This window comes from Mixophyes fleayi, chromosome 7 (assembly GCF_038048845.1).
Source record: "Mixophyes fleayi isolate aMixFle1 chromosome 7, aMixFle1.hap1, whole genome shotgun sequence".
Taxonomy (NCBI): domain Eukaryota; kingdom Metazoa; phylum Chordata; class Amphibia; order Anura; family Limnodynastidae; genus Mixophyes; species Mixophyes fleayi.
Genome location: NC_134408.1, coordinates 142,078,192 through 142,097,735, shown reverse-complemented (window position 1 = coordinate 142,097,735; position 19,544 = coordinate 142,078,192). Strand labels below are relative to the sequence as shown.

The window sequence follows — 19,544 nt, the reverse complement described above, 5'->3', positions numbered from 1 at the left end:
ATAAAGAGGATCTCTTTCTGCTCTAGATAATTCGGCTAATATTTAATGATTAATTAACACCTTATGAAACAGTGTCATATTGCAGCATAGCAAATATCACAGTTTGAAAGCCTGATTCAGTATTGTTGATATAATTCGGAACACTAGAAATAGAAGCTGACATTAGCCGTTATTAACCCATTACTTGTGTTAGATTTTTATTAGCTATATAATATATGATAGGTCTCGATATGTGTGGTGCTTGTTTCGCCTCGTATACCTTACACTTTATATATAGCCAAATCCACGCTGCACTGGTGCCTGTTGATAATTATTTCGGTGACTATTGAGGAACTACAATTGCCGTAGTGACACGTTCTATGAATAGAGCTATATTGTTTTAAATACGCAACTGTAATAAATATTACCAAATAAAGCAATACGAATGGACAGTGGGAATTGCAACTTATGTACAGACTAAGAACGATTGTACTGTGCTATTAAGGCAAAAAATAGGAACAGCTCCAGGTATACAAGTTTTCAGGAATATGATTTTTTTTTAATGTCCCTGAAAGTTAGTAACAGTCGGTAATTATATTTATATAATGCATGTCTGTAGAGCAGCCTCTATTGTTTCCAGACAGTAATGGACCTTGATGTATGCTGCTGTTTACACATGTACTAACCAGTATGGAGGAAGCAACACGTTCATCCTGCAAGAGAAACCAATCCGCATACCACGCAGTAACCCAGCGTGGGGCCGCTAGGAACCACAGAGGCCGTGGGAAGAATTAGGGCATGAGACAACCCCATTACCCTCCCACCAGTCCCTGCATTATTTAAATTAGATATAGCTAAACAGCACCAAGCGATATCTGATGATGATGATGATATCTCAGCATGTCTCAGTTCTCAGCAATGTTTCTGCATAAACTCTGCATGTATCTTATGATGAAATTCAGCAAACATGTCATAACGGACATTGCAGTGCTCCAAGATGCACAGACAGCACCACGAATGCCGGGTTTAGATGCCTGGGCTTAACCGCAGCCGGGAATATCATCATCACCATTTATTTATATAGTGCCACTGATTCTACTGCATACTTTTTGCTTGAAAATGTTGGCAGCAATGTTATTATTATATTACTATTATTATTAATAATATTATTATTATTAATATTATTATTAATAATAATAATAATAGTATCATTATTGTGACTCCACATTATAGTACTGAATACAAAACCTGCAACAGTACGACATTGTTGCCTGCACCACACAGCATCACTGATCAGTACAAAGACAGACAGAAGGAAACAATAACGCAGCCAGGGATGAGACTATTTGAGAGAAGATCTGTGTAGATACAGAGAGAGAGGACTTTAATAGGTTTTGATGTTTTTCTCCTTGCAGGTGGTTGCGCTCCTAACTCCCAGCCTGCTGCCGTTCGAAACTGCGACCCACCATGCAGAAAGCCATTCTCCTATTGTATGCAGGTAACCTACTTAGAGAGAACCAGTCTACATAATCACCTTAATTCCACACACAAGTACAAAACAGAAGTTGTGGTTTATTTAGAAAGGACATAGCGCCACCTAGAGGAGACTCAGTGAAACGGGCAAAGGAAATATTTACGTTGGACCATAGATGCTCCTGGATTGCTGTGACCGTCCATTACAAGATTTATTAATATTTTTTGGGGACAGTGAACACATGTTTATATGCAAATGTTATTTAAATGATGTAGATGTTACCGGTTCAATAGCTCTCATTAATGAAAACCACACAGGATAGTTCGAAGGACCTGTTGATGCACTGTACGGTATAATTTATTTCTCTGTATCGTACAAACATACTTCGGTGGGGGGTGGCTATATATGCGATAGTTACATAGTATAACATTTTGATATCCATCACATATGGGGACAGCTGTACACATGATCTAATCAGTTTATATCAAATGAATAAGAACTCATAGGACGGTAATAAAGATTAAATATGTTGATAAAAGTAATTCCATACTAAACATTTATTGGTAAAATGACTGCAATTTAGGAAGTGGTGTCAGAGTTTTCGCTGTTACATTATAGCAGTATTATAATAATAAATGGTGTTAGGATTTCTGTCACACATAAGGCCTTGTACACTGGGGCAGAGGTGCAAAACCTGTGAGTCCAGACCTTAAGTGGGGTCCCACAATCTGTTTTCGGGGTCCACTGATTGTCAGATCTGCATTATGTTCTATTGGGAACTGCCTCTTTTGGGGCATGAAACAATGACACATTTACACTTGGGGTACAAGGAGAATGCATTACTTATGTTTGGGTTGCCAGAACAATATCACACCAACACATGGGGTCCCAGAACAATGGCACACTAATTCAAAGGGTCTCAGGAAAATTACACACTATCATTTAGGGGTCTCAGAAAAATCCCACAATGATGCTTTTGGTCCCAGAACAATGACACACTGACACTTGGGGACCCAGAACAATGACATACTGACACTTGGGATCCCAGAACAATGACATACTGACACTTGGGATCCCAGAACAATGACACACTGACACTTGGGGTCACAGAACAATGACACACTGACACTCAGGGTCCCAGAACAATGACACACTGACACTTGGGGACCCAGAACAATGACACACTGACACTTGGAATCCCAGAACAATGACACAATGATACTTGGGATCCCAGGACAATGACACACTGACACTTGGGGTCCCAGGACAATGACACACTGACACTTGGGGACCCAGAACAATGACACACTGACACTTGGGATTCCAGAACAATGACACACTGATACTTGGGATCCCAGGACAATGACACACTGACACTTGGGGTCCCAGGACAATGACACACTGACACTTGGGGTCCCAGGACAATGACACACTGACACTTGGGGTCCCAGAACAATGACACACTGACACTTGGGGTCCCAGAATAACAGCACATTGATTCTTGGGGTCCCAGCTAAAAAAAAAAAGAAATAACAAATTAAGCCCCGCTGCCCTTAGAGAACCATAAACTGATAACCAACTTCTTCAATATATGCAACTTACCTAGACTTCTCCAAAACGTGTTTGATTGTTTGAGTGCTTGATTGTTTGATTCAGGCTCAAAATAGTGGGAGGAAAGAATTAGCACAATATGTTGAAAGTCAGAAATGTTTTCACAAATAAAAGTCCCAGTCCTAGTCCATGATGTCTGGGTCCTGTTTGACTCTGGAAAGATAAATATTATGGCTTTTCAGTTAGATATGTAATATAACATGAGTACATTTCTCTGCTTTAAAAACCAATGATTTTAAATGAAATTAATCTTAAATTGCTGTATTATTGTGTTTATATACCATTTATACTTTGGTATTTGACCATCCAGGGCAGGGGCAGAGGAACGTTGGCAATTATGGTGTATGTGAAACTAATAAATGTGGCAGTGAGCCGGTATAACAGTAGTCTGGTTACTTTGTACTGAAAATACCAGTTGTTGCACAGCGCCCCCTACTGGTGATTCTCAGCTTGGTCATGTTTCTCACAGAGTGGCATCTGCGGCTGCCTAGATGGATACACACAGATAATGAGGTCTAGCGGCATACTCGACTACTGCCTGAAGGTCCCCGGCACGGAATCTAAGAAAGCCGACGTGAAAACATTCATTGAAAAAGGCAAACCCATCAACTCCAAGCTCCCGCAGATATTCAACTGGTCGATTCAGCTGTTTGACCAAGGCAAGAACAGGAATACAAACTTATATAAGTTATATATAAACCTAATGGACCTGATTCATTAAGGAAAGTAAAGCAAAAAAATGAGTAACTTTGCACCTTGGCAAAACCATGTTGCAATGCAGGGGGAGTTAAATATAAAATGTGGGGACAGATTTATAGTTGGGGTAGAGCATATCGTAGATCTACTTTACATTTCAGTGTAAAAATAAAGCTGTGACAGGAAGACCGCCTGTGCCACCCTGTCTGCTGGGAACCGGCTGGGCTTACTCTGCCACCGTTCCCTTTCTTTATCCCAAGTGCGCCCTCTAACCGCAGTAGGAGGGGCTTACAATGCTGCCACCACTGGACTCCTTCACGGCATCCAGAACCGCGTTCCTTCTGGGTAACTGTCGCTGCTAGCGTTGCTGGTGCACCACCTCACATCAAAAGACTTAGGGCTAGATTTACTGAAGGATGGTTTGCTCAAACCGCCACTTTTTGAGCGGTTTTGAAACCACCAAATTTACTAAAGCCCAAACTGCCATTAAAACGGGCAGAATTTATATTTTCAAAACCACCACTTTACAAACCACCATCCCGATTTTAATAATGATGCACATACAAACAGCCGGATTTACTAAGCTGGGTTTTCAAAACCGCCGCCAAACCGATCAAACAGCTGCTGTTTGATCTATTTTGCCATTCAGAACATAAGAGAAAGCACCATTGACATTTAAATTATTTTGCCAATCATTATTTTTTGATTAAGGGGGGAAATGAATTTAATATTAACTTATGAGGGAATTTTTTAAAAAATATTTTTTTAAGGGGACACTATTATAGCATTATAATATGTGGGGAATGTGAATATATAATATTATTAACTGATTGGTAATGGTGAATATAATTATTTATGTTGCACAATTTGTCATTACATATTGTCTGAATAATATAATAATTAAATAATTTTGTCCCCTTAATATAATAGAATTTTTTTTCCCCCCTCATAAGTTAATATTACATTTATTTTGCCCCTTAATCAATAAATAATGATTGCCAACATAATTTAAATGTAAATGGTGCTTTCTCTTATGTTCTGAATGGCAAAATAGTTCAAACAGCCTGTTTAAGCTATCAAGCCATTCCGAAGCAGGTATTAAAACTGTCCTGTCCTGTGTTTTGGATGGCGGTTTTGTTCAAACTGCCGGCGGTTTAGCTTTTTCAATCCGCCACCCATTGTCATTCATTTTAAATTGCAGCCTCAAACCGCCCTATAGTAAATGTGGCGGCAGGGCCGGTGCAGGGTTCTCAGCGCCCTAGGCAAAATTTCGCCCCCGCCCGCGCCCCAAACACACTAAATTAAAAAATAATTAGATTTTACTTACCTTTTCTTCCTCTAGCTGCTCCTCGCGATGCATGCTGGGAGGGGAGGGGGGCGACAGGAAGAACTTTATTCACACTGTCTGCCTTATAAGTCACTGCCTTATAAGTCAAAGATAATTATAATAATAATAATGATAAGTGTCAGTTTCAAACCGCCATCAAACACGACTCTTAGTAAATCTAGCTCTTAGTTAGCATTTCCTGCTATCAGCAAAACAGACTCTCTCCCCACCTAATTGGGGTTTTCCTCTAGAAAGGTTTAAACAAAAAACGAATTTCCTACCCTGGTCTCAAAAATAAAGACATTTCCTATACCAAAATACACACGTTATAAAAAATAAGTACATTTGCAATTATATAAATAAGCGCACTGCGCTATTTCCTTTAAATAAATTTATACTATAAGTTATTTATAAGTGATCCAGCCATAAAAGCTATCAAGTATTTCTGTGCTACATAACAAAAACACAGCCTGTATTTAACTTCTGTGCAAAATAATAAACCAATTTGCACCCCTTGTATTGTTACATGGTTTTGTCTGGCAGAAATTGTACTCAATTTTTTGCCTTACTTTCCTTAATGAATCAGGTGCAATAAGTGAATAGTTCTAGGTAGAAGTTGTGCATAATTTTAATAATGCTATTTAGGCAGTAAGAGAATTCAGAGACAACTAATACAGTGCCCGGTTTTCATAGATCAAGGGCAGATCTTCCTCCCAAAGAAAATAATGCTAAGAAATTAAAGTGGATCGTTCAGTTGTTTATGAAAAGAAAATCTACATGTCATACGAGACATGAACCTGTCTGTATGATAAAGGTTGATAAAGATTGAAGGGAAAGAAACTTTTGCAATTACCTTAATATTTATTCACTTCAATGCGACAGTGTAACGGAACATCATTTATTTATATAAACAGAATGTTGCCCAATCTGTCTGTTCTATATCATTATAATTAGAATTCTACTGGCATTATGGTGACAAGCCCAGGCAAGGAAGGGCCACTAAGAATACAAATTAACATCTCGCTTTTTGTGTCTAAATATATTTATACTGTATGTTCGTGATCACTGCTGTAATATAAGATTTTGACAAAATATGATTTGTTTTCAGTGACAAGGAAACATTGTTATGTGTAATATTCTTGCTTAAGAACTTAAAGATTAATGTCACATAAATGCTACATTTTTTTTCAAATATTGGGGTCATGTAGAGTTGGAATCAAAGTGTGTGCTGCGCATAATACACATTTTACATCTGGATATAATTACGCTTGCGGCCATATAATGTCCTACCCTGCTCTTTTGAACGCTTGCGGCTCTTTATAACTCTAAGTGAAACGGGGGAATGAGGGGATGTGTAGGCGCTGCCAAAATACTTTATAGGTGTGTTGGAGCTGTCAGGAGACGGGAGACCTGCGTACGCTGTTTACATCTGCGTTTGAGAAGGAAATTACATCCAACTCTACATAATCCCGCAGTGTGGGCACATAGGTACAATATAAGGCAATTGTAAACACTTCTGTCATAGTACATTCTGGACCTTACCAGTTTGTTGCGCTGTGTATAAGAGGTGTTTATTTACGTTGTGTCTCATTGGCAGACGGACGAGTGAGTCTTTGGGTCTACGTCGTATGTGTGGGAAGTTTTCTCATCCTGGTTTTCCTCATCATCATTTCTTACCTTATCTGGTAAGTATTTATTCTAGAAAACTTGAGTTTGGATAGATACATTAATCATTTCTGTGTCCCTGCACACATCCCGCACATAGAATAAAGAGATTGTTACCTGGATGCCATGTGTACAATATAGAGTCCAGTCCCTGGTGGATAAGTGGACAATATAGAGTCCAGTAACTGGTGGTTAAGTGCACAATATAGAGTCCAGTCTCTGGTGGATAAGTGCACAATATAGAGTCCAGTCCCTGGTGGATAAGTGTACAATATAGAGCCCAGTCTCTGGTGGATAAGTGTACAATATAGTGTCCAGTCCCTGGTGGATAAGTGCACAATATAGAGTCCAGTCTCTGGTGGGTAAGTGCACAATATAGAGTCCAGTCCCTGATGGGTAAGTGTACAATATAGTGTCCAGTCCCTGGTGGATAAGTGCACAATATAGAGTCCAGTCCCTGATGGGTAAGTGTACAATATAGTGTCCAGTCCCTGGTGGATAAGTGTACAATATAGAGCCCAGTCTCTGGTGGATAAGTGTACAATATAGTGTCCAGTCCCTGATGGATAAGTGTACAATATAGAGTCCAGTCCCTGATGGGTAAGTGTACAATATAGTTTCCAGTCCCTGGTGGATAAGTGCACAATATAGAGCCCAGTCCCTGGTGGATAAGTGTACGATATAGAGCCCAGTCTCTGGTGGATAAGAGTACAATATAGAGCCCAGTCTCTGGTGGATAAGAATACAATATAGAGCCCAATCTCTGGTGGATAAGTGTACAATATAGAGCCCAGTCTCTGGTGGATAAATGCACAATATAGAGTCCAGTCCCTGGTGGATAAGTGAACAATACAGAGCCCAGTCCCTGGTGGATAAGTGAACAATACAGAGTCCAGTCCCTGGTGGATAAGTGAACAAAACAGAGCCCAGTCCCTGGTGGGTAAGTGTACAATATAGAGTCCAGTCCCTGGTGGATAAGTGAACAATATAGAGTCCAGTAACTGGTGGGTAAGTGTACAATATAGTGTCCAGTCCCTGATGGATAAGTGCACAATATAGAGTCCAGTCCCTGATGGGTAAGTGCACAATATAGAGTCCAGTCCCTGATGGGTAAGTGTACAATATAGTGTCCAGTCCCTGATGGATAAGTGCACAATATAGAGTCCAGTCCCTGATGGGTAAGTGCACAATATAGAGTCCAGTCCCTGATGGGTAAGTGCACAATATAGAGTCCAGTCCCTGATGGGTAAGTGTACAATATAGTGTCCAGTCCCTGATGGGTAAGTGTACAATATAGAGCCCAGTCCCTGGTGGATAAGTGTACAATATAGAGCCCAGTCCCTGGTGGATAAGAATACAATATAGAGCCCAATCTCTGGTGGATAAGTGTACAATATAAAGCCCAGTCCCTGGTGGATAAGTGTACAATATAGAGCCCAGTCCCTGATGGGTAAGTGAACAATACAGAGCCCAGTCCCTGGTGGATAAATGCACAATACAGAGCCCAGTCCCTGGTGGATAAGTGAACAATACAGAGTCCAGTCCCTGGTGGATAAGTGAACCAAACAGAGCCCAGTCCCTGGTGGGTAAGTGTACAATATAGATTCCAGTCCCTGGTGGATAAGTGAACAATACAGAGCCCAGTCCCTAGTAGATAAATTCAATTTACAAAGCTATTTATTGTGCTGTGTATTACATGTTCTCCAAGCTGCTGTGCACCCACCTATAAAACAGGAACACTCGCCCTAAATGTCCCTTTTCCTCCACTGCCATCTCCTTTACATCTTCTTGTCCAACAAAATTAAATATCCACTTGAGTGCAAAACCAGGAACACTTGTGCTCCTTATCCGCTCTTAGCAAGGAACGCCATCAGTCAGCCCAACGTCTCCCATCAGATAATACAGACTGTTGCATCTCAGTAGATGTCTCCATCTATGTCCGTGAAGCCCTGCTTTTACCCATAAACACAGGTGAATTTGCAGAAAAGTGGGCGCATGATGATACAAAATAAGATTTGCACTTTGTAAATGTCTCCTGGTGTCTGGTGTTACGGCTAGAAAACCTTCATGACAATGTTACTTGTATTTTTTGTTGGTTGTGATAAATCAATTTTATCCCCGTGTTATCTGGATTCAGAATCTAGTGGTAGATTTATCAAACCTTTTAAAAAGGAAAAGTGGAGGCGTTGCCTATAGCAGCCAATCAGATTCTAGCTGTCATTTCTGGAATGTACTATATAAATGTTAGAATCGTTTTGGTTGCTATGGGCAACACCTCCACTTTTCCTTTATAGAAAAGTTTGATCATTTTACTCCATAATGTTTAGAAGCTAAGGTCTTTTATGTTTAACACCTTCTTATTAGTTTTAGCTTCTATGTGATAGGAAACTGTGGGGACAATTGATTGTCAGTCTACGGGGGGTATTCAATTGACCGCAAGTTGTTTTTTGTTTCCCCGCAGCATTAAAAAAAAAAAACACCCCGCGGGTTTTTAACTGCAATAGCGACCGTTTTTAGTTAACGCAGTGTGAAAATTTGTGCAATTCAATTGAAAAAGAGGGAACGCTGCCCCCTTACGTTAATCATTGTGTTCGCAAGTTTTTAGGGGAGTTAAGGGGAGTTTTAACGCTGTCATGTATAACAAAAAGGATTTGCATACATGTTCATACATTAGATTGCATTACACATTGATAATATCTACATTACAGCACTTTCTTTAGCATATTTTTTTATTTAACTATTTTTTACTATAGAATCATCTATACCATGTCAAAACACACTAGTACATACAAATTTGTACCAAAAACATACATAAATATATTTAATTAGTCATTTTATTTTTAAATTTTTTTTTATGTTTATTTTTTTCCTTATTTATTATTCAACTTTTACATGTTAGGTATTACTGATAAACATAGTTTATTTATTTATTTATTTTCATTATTACATGATTTCAAATACTTTTCTTAGGTTTTTTCTTTTTATCACACCCCAAAGAGGTGCGAGATAAAGCAGCACATTGGCCTGTTTAACGCGCCACGTTAAAAAACAATTGAACTGCTTTTAACGCGGCTGCCTCTCGCACACCCTATACTTTCAATAAACCTTTCACTGGAGCGCGAGAGGACCGTTTCATGAAACAAAACGTAGCGCTAAAAACGGAAGTGAATCGCGGGTAAAGTTAACCCGCTCGAAAATTATAAAAAAAACAGTGTTAAAATGACTTAACGCAGTCTTAAAAAAAAACAAATTGCGGTCAATTGAATACCCCCTACGTGTCTTAATTCAGTCGCTTATGCAATGTATATTAGATACTTATTTTTAATTTTTTCACCTTACAGCAGAAAGCCACAAGGACCAAAAAGCAAACTCCCTCAGCAAAAGCCTCTCACCTTGGCCTACGATGGAGATTTTGACATGTAACATCTATATATGTATACAAATCAGCTGCCTTAACTCCACTTCTGTATGTGAATATCACCTCGTCCATGGATTTCTACAACACATAAAACTTGTGTTGACGTAACTGGATTTAGATCAGATTTAATTTATTCCTTTGGGAAATAATACAACTTTTTTTCATTGAACACAATCTGTCTGTATTCTTCATTTTCCTGTCTGAAATCTATGTTTTTACTACAGGAATACATTTAAAGACTGAAAAAAGACATTTTAAAGTCTGGGATGAACTTGTCATATTTCATGTCTGCACATACCTCATAGTTTCTTTACAATAATGCACCACGTCTTTGCATAAGCTGTTGTGGATTACAGACTTGTGGACAATTTAAAAGGTCTGTTTAAATCCATCACCTTGTTGGCCAATGGTTTATCCACTGAATATAGCCTGTGTACAGTATGAATGTTAGAGGCTGTGTCCGGCTGTCCGAAATGAAATATGAAATTATATATATTGTATATATGTGAACTGTTAACACATTTTAACACCTGCAAAACAGTTTTTTCTACATGGGATTTTGTGATATATTTATAGCCCAACTTTTGTATTTAATGTAAAAATATGTCATCGATGCATCTCTGCCAGTGAAGCCTTCAGCTAAAGACTCGTAAAGGATTAAATTATTATTACAAATAAACTTCTTCAAATGAGAAGTGTTCTGTGATTTTAATTTTTGGGCTTTATCCAACTTTCTAACTCAGACATGATCATCTTTGTGTACAGATCCACACTGAGGGATAGATTTAGGGTTTCTAAGCTTCTAATAAGGAAAAGTGGAGGTGTTGCTCATAGCAACCAATCAGCGTGTAGCTATCATGTTCTAGAACGCACTAGATAAATAATAGAATCTGATTGGTTAATATGGGTAACGCCTCCAGTTTTCCTTTATAAAAGCTTTAATAAACTTACCCCTTAGCCTATTGCAACAATAAATGTTGTGAAAAAACACTGAGGTCATTTATCATTCACAAAATGTCGGAGACGTGATGCCAAATCATCTTTGTTAATCACTCACTTCTATTTGTGCTTGTGCTGCTAGACTTCTGTAATAGAGCGTGTGAATATGGATGGAGTAAGATGTCAGAGGAGCAGAGGCTTGCACAGATCCCCGCAAAAATCGCCCCCCCCCCCCTCTCTCCTTACCTTGTCTCACCACCGCCGCCTCTCTGCTCCGTCTCCTCCCCTCCACTCACTGACACTAGTAAGTGGAGGGGAGGAGACGGAGCAGAGAGGAGGCGGTGGTGACAAAATAGCCTCTTCCCCCCTCCCTGTGCATCTGAATGCTGTGCGGCGGCCGTGACAGGTATGAGGTGTGGAGCAGGTGTAGAGGTGTGAGGTGTGGAGCAGGTGCAGAGGTGTGAGGTGTGGAGCAGGTGCAGAGGTGTGAGACATGGAGCAGGTGCAGAGGTGTGAGGTGAGGTGTGGTGCAGAGGTGTGATGTGTGTAGCAGGTGCAGAGGTGTGAGGTGTGGAGCAGGTGCAGAGGTGTGAGGTGTAGAGCAGGTGCAGAGGTGTGAGGTGTCAAGCAGGTGCAGAGGTGTGGAGCAGGTGCAGAGGTGTGAGGTGTGGAGCAGGTGCAGAGGTGTGAGGTGTGGAGCAGGTGCAGAGGTGTGAGGTGTGGAGCAGGTGCAGAGGTGGGAGGTGTGGAGGAGGTGCAGAGGTGTGATGTGTGTAGCAGGTACAGAGGTGTGAGGTGTGGAGCAGGTGCAGAGGTGTGAGGTGTGGAGCAGGTGCAGAGGTGTGAGGCATGGAGCAGGTGCAGAGGTGTGAGGTGTGGTGTGAGGCGTGGAGCAGGTGCAGAGGTATGAGGTGTGGAGCAGGTGCAGAGGTGGGAGGTGTGGAGCAGGTGTGGCCAGTGATAGACTTGATGCCAATGAAATTTTTTCTCTATGAAAAAGTTCTATAATAATGATGACGATGATGATGAAGGTCGCCAGCACTAGCTAGCTGCTTCTGATTTTCTGGTTGCGGATTCACCTCTGAAGCTAATAGGTGCTTTCTACATTGATGATACATTCAGTGGCGTTGTATAAATAACTGATGATGATGATTTGTATGAGTTTGTGAGCATATTTTTGCAGAATATTTTGTGTGTACACAAATAGGAAAGTTATACCTACTATGGTCAAAATGTTTTTTTTTTACGTTATTCCAATATAATAGCAAATGCGTATTTTGCTATCAAACATTTAAGAAATTGTGGGTGTAAATGTATCCTCTGCATGCCTGCAGGCATCTTGTGTTACATGCAACTTTTTATCATACAATTGCATTTTGTTTTTTAGGTAACGCGTTTTACCTCTGCATTACTCTGCACAAATGCATTAAAACTCAGCAGTATCTCCAAAGTGTTCTGTAACCAGATGTTGTAAGCACAGAAAATATGAATTACAGTCACCTATAGCATTTCTGGTGATATTCATGGGTCCTTATATTGGATGTCTCTACAATAACAAGGGCAAAAAATATAACATTAAAGTATGCCCTTCCATAGAACCATATAGGAGAAAGGTACGCTCACACGTACGCTGGAATCAGATCACTTTATGTCAGCGACAGAATGGATCATGTTAGTAGATCTTCCAAGTTCAACTTTTCAAAGCATTTCTCAAGTAAACTACCATGGTAAGTCTGGTCTGGAAGGGGGGTGGGGGTTTCCAGGCACCAATAATAAGTGTTAGCTTAAAAACCCAGAGAATGCCTCAATGACACATTTACGGGAGTGTCCCCTAACTAGTGGGCAGGGTTACCATTGTGGCTGGGTACATATAATAATCATCATCCTCACCATTTATTTATGAGTTGCCATAATTATGCGGCTCCGTACAGTCAGCCGGTGCCGCATAATCTATGCGGCGCGTAAAAAAGAACACAAAAAGAACATAATACAAATAAAATATTGGAGCAGGAGCACAAACACTATCAGAAGATATAACTTAGACCATAAAGAAACTTTTACAAGAGGACAAGGAGGTGAGGGCAGTAGATTGGATGTAGAGAGGACCCTGCTTGTAAGAGCCAAGAACCTAGACAATTGTCTCCGCAGAGAACATAGAGGTGGTGGGAAATGAGTGGAATAGGCAGGTGGAGCGTGATGAGGGAGTTGTCTTAGGATGGGGAGGGGTAGGCGAATGTCAAGAGGTGAATTTTGGGAGGTATGGCAGTCATACTACAAAACTGGGGCAACACCTAAAAACTAAAGATGCTCAGGCTCGGTTCCTCGAGAAACTAACACACCTGAACTTAGGGGATCCGGTTCGGCTAGGTACTTTCGCGCACCCTCGGAAACGATGCAAAACGTCATTGTTACGTCTTCGGATCTCGGATCTTGCAATTTTTGGATTCATTTTTAAGATCCAACATAACGGTGGGTGGGAGGGCCCAAGGACAATTCCGTCTTGCACCATTTTTCTTTTCTGCCACTGCTGTGTGCCAATGTGTCCTAGATGTGCTAGGAACTGCCGTGTGTTTGTGTCATTGCTCTGTCGCTTACCATCCAGCCAGGTCGCTGCGGTCTTTGTCTGAAAGTGTATGATAATAATATTGTGATTTGTGGGGTGGTCAAAATTGACTGCAAATGACTTGAAATTAGTGTTATTGAGGTTAATAATAACGTAGGAACACAAAAAGAACAAAATTATGTGATTTTAGCATATTTTAGGATTTTTTCTAAATAATCCAAAACCAAAACACATGAGGGTGGTTTTGCCAAAACCAAAACCAAAACACGAAGCTAATCCAGATCCAAAACCAAAACCAGTTCACGGGGGTCAGTGAGCATATCTACTAAAACAGGACATCACACAGGTAAGGCTATTACAACTTGTAGCATTGAGAGTATGGAAAATGTAACTGGCGATTTGGATTCTTGTCAAGTTACTATGTAGCCATCCTACAGATCAGCCGGGAAGCTGCTGAATACAGGAGTGTGTACATGTATATAACACAACATAGCCGATACAGTAACCATCACAGCAACATTAACAATAAGCTTTGATTGATCTAGTGCAAGCTGGACAACAAAATATCATCTCTAATTGTTTGCTATGAGTAATTTATAGCTTTGCTAGTGCATTTTGTATGGGTACAGTGTGATCCTATTGACCTTCGGGAGACTCACGAATTTCTAGTTCTCCCAGAAGAACAGAGTAGCCCCCTGCACCACGCCCACTATGTTACTGAAGTGGGTGGGGGGCGGACTTCATAACGTGCCAAGAAGTGGTGCATTGAGCAGCAGGGGTGGGGCCACAATGATGTGATTTGCATGTCCCCGCCCCCACACTCTGCACCCTACATATTTAGCGTATCCTCATGCTCTGTTACACCAGTCCTCCTCATCATTACAACTAACCAATGCATTGAAATGGTTATAATAAAACCTTTTAAACACTATACAGAAATAGGACATTACATCTTCCTGCAGGATCATATTACAATTCTATACATACATAGGACACTACACCCCCGGACATGACTATAATACAATTATAAGCAGGTACCAACATGACCCGAGCGCTGGGTATAATTATAATACAATTATATTAAACACTTTACAGAAGGAATACAATAGATTTCCCTGCATGATCTGCCCACACATTAACATATCACAGTTCTATTACACTCTGTTTAGCCTTATTAGGGGGGTATTCAATTGTTAGCGTTAACGGAAAAAACGAGCGCTCAAAAAATATTACCGTTTATACGGTAATATTGCGTGAGAAAAGCGTTAATACGGTAGTTTACTCACGGAATTTCTGCGAGTAATTACCGTATTAACGCTAAGATTTTTTGAGCGCTCGTTTTTTTTCCGTTAACGCTAACAATTGAATACCCCCCATAGAACCTTATGCCTTCCGAATAAAACAAGGCCACTGGGTATGGCCACAATACAATTATCTTGCATTTTAAAACCGAAAGTACAGTAATCTTGTAAAACATGCTGCACTGCTGCCACCTAGTGGAAATAAGTGAAAACAACTAGGTTGAAATGCATGTGTGCTCACTTACTTTTACTTTCTGATACAGATTGGGCTGTATTTATCATATAGGCACATTAGGCACATGCCTAGGGCGGCACTGGTCTAAGGGCAGCTTAGAGTTTATGGTGTGGGTTATTCATTAGCTGTTGGGTTGTTTTGCTGTACCTTGTCTGAGCTCCTGTTTTCCACCTTTAGGACCTTTGACAATAAGTATCACTAGAGTTTCCGATCCACTTCAGCAACCTTCCCCCAGACCATTGGGCTGAAGTAAAAAATATAATATCTAGGAACCAGTTGCAGCCTGGAAGACCCAGTGGCGGATCCCCCCCCCCCCCCCTCCCCTAGCAGGGGCTTGCTGCTGACGGCTGCACACTGTGCAGGTCCGTTCAGCAGTGACAGTGTGCTGCCCGGCTGCTCTGATTGTGTTTTAAACACAATCAGAGCAGCGGGACAGCACACTGCCAATGCTGAACGGACCTGCACATACTGTGCAGCCGTCAGCAGCCTTAGAAATTAGAAAGGGGGCTGGGCCTAAATCACCCCCCCCCCCCCCTAAAATCGCCCCGGGTAGAGCAATTGCCTAGATCCGCCCCTGGGAAGACCTGAGGGGAGTTCTGTGAAGTCAGGTCAGTTGTGACTAAATGACGTGACTTGTGGTCTCTCCCACTGCGACACAATGACACAATATATATTGTCATGATCCACTGTCGAAGTCAAATAATTGGACGAAGTAAATCAAGTTGATTAATATTGTTTTACCGAGCGATTTAGATTAATACTCCACGTGTTATGATGCAATCCCACAGGTTCATAACACACACATTTACATTCGCACTTACACTTGTAAATAATAAACATTTATTAAGTTTCCAATCCACATTTATTTATTAGTAAAATGTATTAGATTGTTTATTTATGCATAGATATTACTATATTAAAGGTTCAGGTGTTTTAAAAGGTAAACAGTTTGGTCTCATATTAAAGCTTATTTCACCAGCATTAACCCTGTTTGGACAGAGTAACAATCATATCTAGCGATCGCAAGATACAAGCAATATGAGATTATTATTATTATTATATTATTCAGAGTGAAAACACGTGGACAATAGTTGGGGGAAGTTGCCCCATCACACTTTGAAAGGATCAAATGAACTGACCTATGATCAGCAGGCAACTGGAATATCATTAACCCTGGACTAATGAAGACCTTGCTAATTGTTATCTGTATATATGGTGACATTATCAGTGTTTTTTCTATACTGAAGCTACACATAAGTATGCTGGCCATTTTCTGCCTCTCTTAGCCTGACTACAGACAACATGACCCTATCTTATCATGGGCCTGGGTGAAGCACTACTTAACATGTAATGTATTTGGTCTATGTTTATACTTTCCTGTTTGATTATAATATCATGTATTGCTTGATTGCAACATCATTTATGCATTATGATGGCTTGCTGTAAATCCTGCTATATTTTGCAATTAAATATCTTTGTGTGATGGAACCACAACAATTGCATTGGTCAATGTTTTATTGGTAATCGATAAAATGACTTTAATACCACTCACTGCAGCGTGATGATACACACTGCACCATCACACTATGGTGACTGGAGAGAGACCCCGTCAGTTGCCTTGTCACATTGTTTTATTCCCACTATATTGTAATTATCTTATTATGGTTATTTATGAGATTGCCAGACTCTTCCGGGTGATGACTCATTATTTCGGGAGTCCTACGGACATCTATGTCCTGATGTGCTGCAAAGAGGAGACATCACAGAAATTCCTAGAGGTAAGGTTATTAATTAGGTTAATTGCATGTGTTTTTGGTAGATTGTGTGTTTATGTATGTGTGTTTGAAAGGGATAATAAATATATTAACTGTATATTTAATTACATATGTGTTTGCTGCATACTTTATATTTATAATATATTGACTGTAGCTGCTTCTTTAACTAAATATTGTTACGGCTGTTCAGGGCCGCCTTCAGCAATCATGGGGTGCAGTACGGCCCCCCCCCCCCCCGATGAGCGCCCCCCCATCATGAGCAACAGAAACAAATACTTACCTGGGGCCCGCTGGTCATGTGATCTGCCTGTGACAGCCAAAGCACATGATCGCAGGGGGAATGATTCCTCCACCCCTGCGATTGCATCCTGGTGCCTGGCTGTCACGGTGACAGCCAGGCTGAAGACAGAGTAGTGGAGACCAGCGGGCTGAAGACAGAGTAGCGGAGACCAGCGGGGTCCCAGGTAAGTCTGTGCTGCGCTGTTGTACCGGGCCCCCTGGTGAGCCCGGGCCCGGTACAACAGTACCCCCAGTACCCCCCTGATGGCGGCCCTACGGCTGTTAGTGTTATCTACAGATTGTATTAAATATAGTTATAGTTGTTTACTAGCAAGATGTTTCCACATTATTTCAGACTGGCTAGCAAATTGTAGTTTGTGGTTAAGCACAGAGCACTGGCCCATAGACAGCTGCCCACCCTTAAAAAGTGGTATAGAGCGCAGGAGTTGATTGATCAGTGAGTGAAGAGCAGATATCACATAATATGCTATAAAACTTGACTCTTAAATTTGTAGGCTGTCCCCTAGATTATAATTTTTTTTTTAGCCCACGTTGTTTGTCGCTGTGTGTGTTGTTAGGAGGCAATAGAATGGCACATACCCCTCTCAACCTTCTGTTCTTGTGTCTACGAACAACTCCACTAATGCCCCTCGACAAGAACCATATGGACCATTGGCTCCGGTGTGACCCCACTTCAGACGTCAACCTGCTGCTGGACCCTGGTTCCTGCTATAGGTCTCCCTACAGGTCTGATTCATTAGGGCGCGCAATCTAAGGGCATCTCGCGCGCCATGTTCTACGCACGTAACCATGAGTTCCGGACTTCGGAATTCATCAAGGAGCAGATCTCAAGATACGTGCGCTGTTGAATTTGGGTGTAGGTCTGCTTGCTCTACTACACTGGTCGGCAATATTTTCTCACCCTCGGCGCACCTAAGCCCTTCCCAAAATTCCGCGGCACACCATTGCACAATAAGGAGTGATTGCAGATGTCCCTGTTCCGAAGAGCTAGCACTTTAAGCAAGGGGACAGAGAGCGCTGCTGCTTGCCGACGTTGTTGTGCTGTCAGTTTACAGTTAATGTGGGAGAGAAAGGAAGAGACCACTGTAGGGAAGAGACGGTGGAGACCAGTGGTTAAAAAAGAGAAAGTTATATGAACATAAACTCACCAAAACGGGATAACCACAGCAACTAACTGGAAAGGGGCAGTGCCAGCTGCATACCCAGGGAAAGCATAAGTAGGGAGGAGGGCAGGACTTCTGGGTACAGTGGGAGAGGAAGTTAGGAGAGGAACATATGCGGGAGAGAGGAGGGGCAGAAATTGAGGAGTGTCTCAGACTCTCAGGCAGTACCTAAAGCAAGGGGGAGAGAGACCTGAGCTCAACGCACGTGTAACCCGCCCAATAACGTGCAACCCGCGACCTGCAAAACAAAAAATGCAACTTGAAAAAAAAAAGCCCAATTCCGCTTGTTCTAAGTGGAATTGTCAACTATGAACAAAAGAACACACAGGAAATTAAAAAAAATGATAGAATTAATGTCACCTGGTAATAATAAAGTCATTAATGATCAAACATTGAAAAAAAGTTTTTTTTTCCGCCATGAAATACATTTATTAGAACGTTGTTAATGTCTACTGTCTACAGTTGCTCCTGATTCCCGCTCACTATTGCAGGAACACGGCTTCCGTACACAGCCCTGTCTCTCTGTTTCTCGCCTGTATCTGTCTGTTCTGGGCATGCACAGAGTCATTCTGCCCTATATGTTTATTTAAATGTATTTCTAGTCTAAGAAATTCTATAAGCAGCGATACCACCTGACACAATAGCCCCGCCCCCTCCAGTGGGATAGACGGGCTCCTTTGTGACTATTGCACAGGTCATCGAATTTTCAACGACCGATCCTGGGAAACTAATTGCAAGCACTGGTAAGTCTGTGCACCACATCCAGGCGTACTTCAATGGCCTCTACTGTGATTTATTTCTCTTATACGTTGTGAGGGTGTTTTCTGTAGAATTTCACCCATTCATAATTCCATATTTTTTTATTAAAAAAAAAATAAAAAAGTTAATTTAGTCCCAAATGAATGGGGATAACTTTTAGGAGTATCTTAGATGCGTATTTGAAGTTTAAAATGCTTAAAATATGCTTTAAAATAACTACATGTCTGGATGTTACCTACAAAGCGGTCTAAATATCAAAGTGCGGCTACAAGGATCATTTTTTATTGCAGCAATAAAAATAAAACGTATCATTGTAACTGGACAGGTAACTGATTCATT

At 40.9% G+C, this 19,544-nt stretch overlaps 1 protein-coding gene across 5 annotated transcripts in view; it reads left to right on the top strand.

The window, feature by feature from the left end:
* THSD7B (thrombospondin type 1 domain containing 7B) overlaps positions 1 to 10,865 on the top strand; it is a 303,781-nt gene extending 292,916 nt beyond the window's left edge. For 4 of the 5 annotated variants that reach the window (XM_075180948.1, XM_075180947.1, XM_075180946.1 and 1 more), the window contains exons 25-28: positions 1,395 to 1,477; positions 3,534 to 3,723; positions 6,685 to 6,772; positions 10,094 to 10,865. In XM_075180948.1, coding sequence (XP_075037049.1) covers positions 1,395 to 1,477; positions 3,534 to 3,723; positions 6,685 to 6,772; positions 10,094 to 10,175 — 443 coding nt within the window. In that variant the 3' untranslated portion in view covers positions 10,176 to 10,865. Of the gene's footprint in view, positions 1 to 1,394; positions 1,478 to 3,533; positions 3,724 to 6,684; positions 6,773 to 10,093 lie in introns of those variants that run through there. The other variant, XR_012678316.1, reaches the window with a different exon arrangement.
* The last annotated feature ends 8,679 nt before the right edge of the window (positions 10,866 to 19,544 follow it).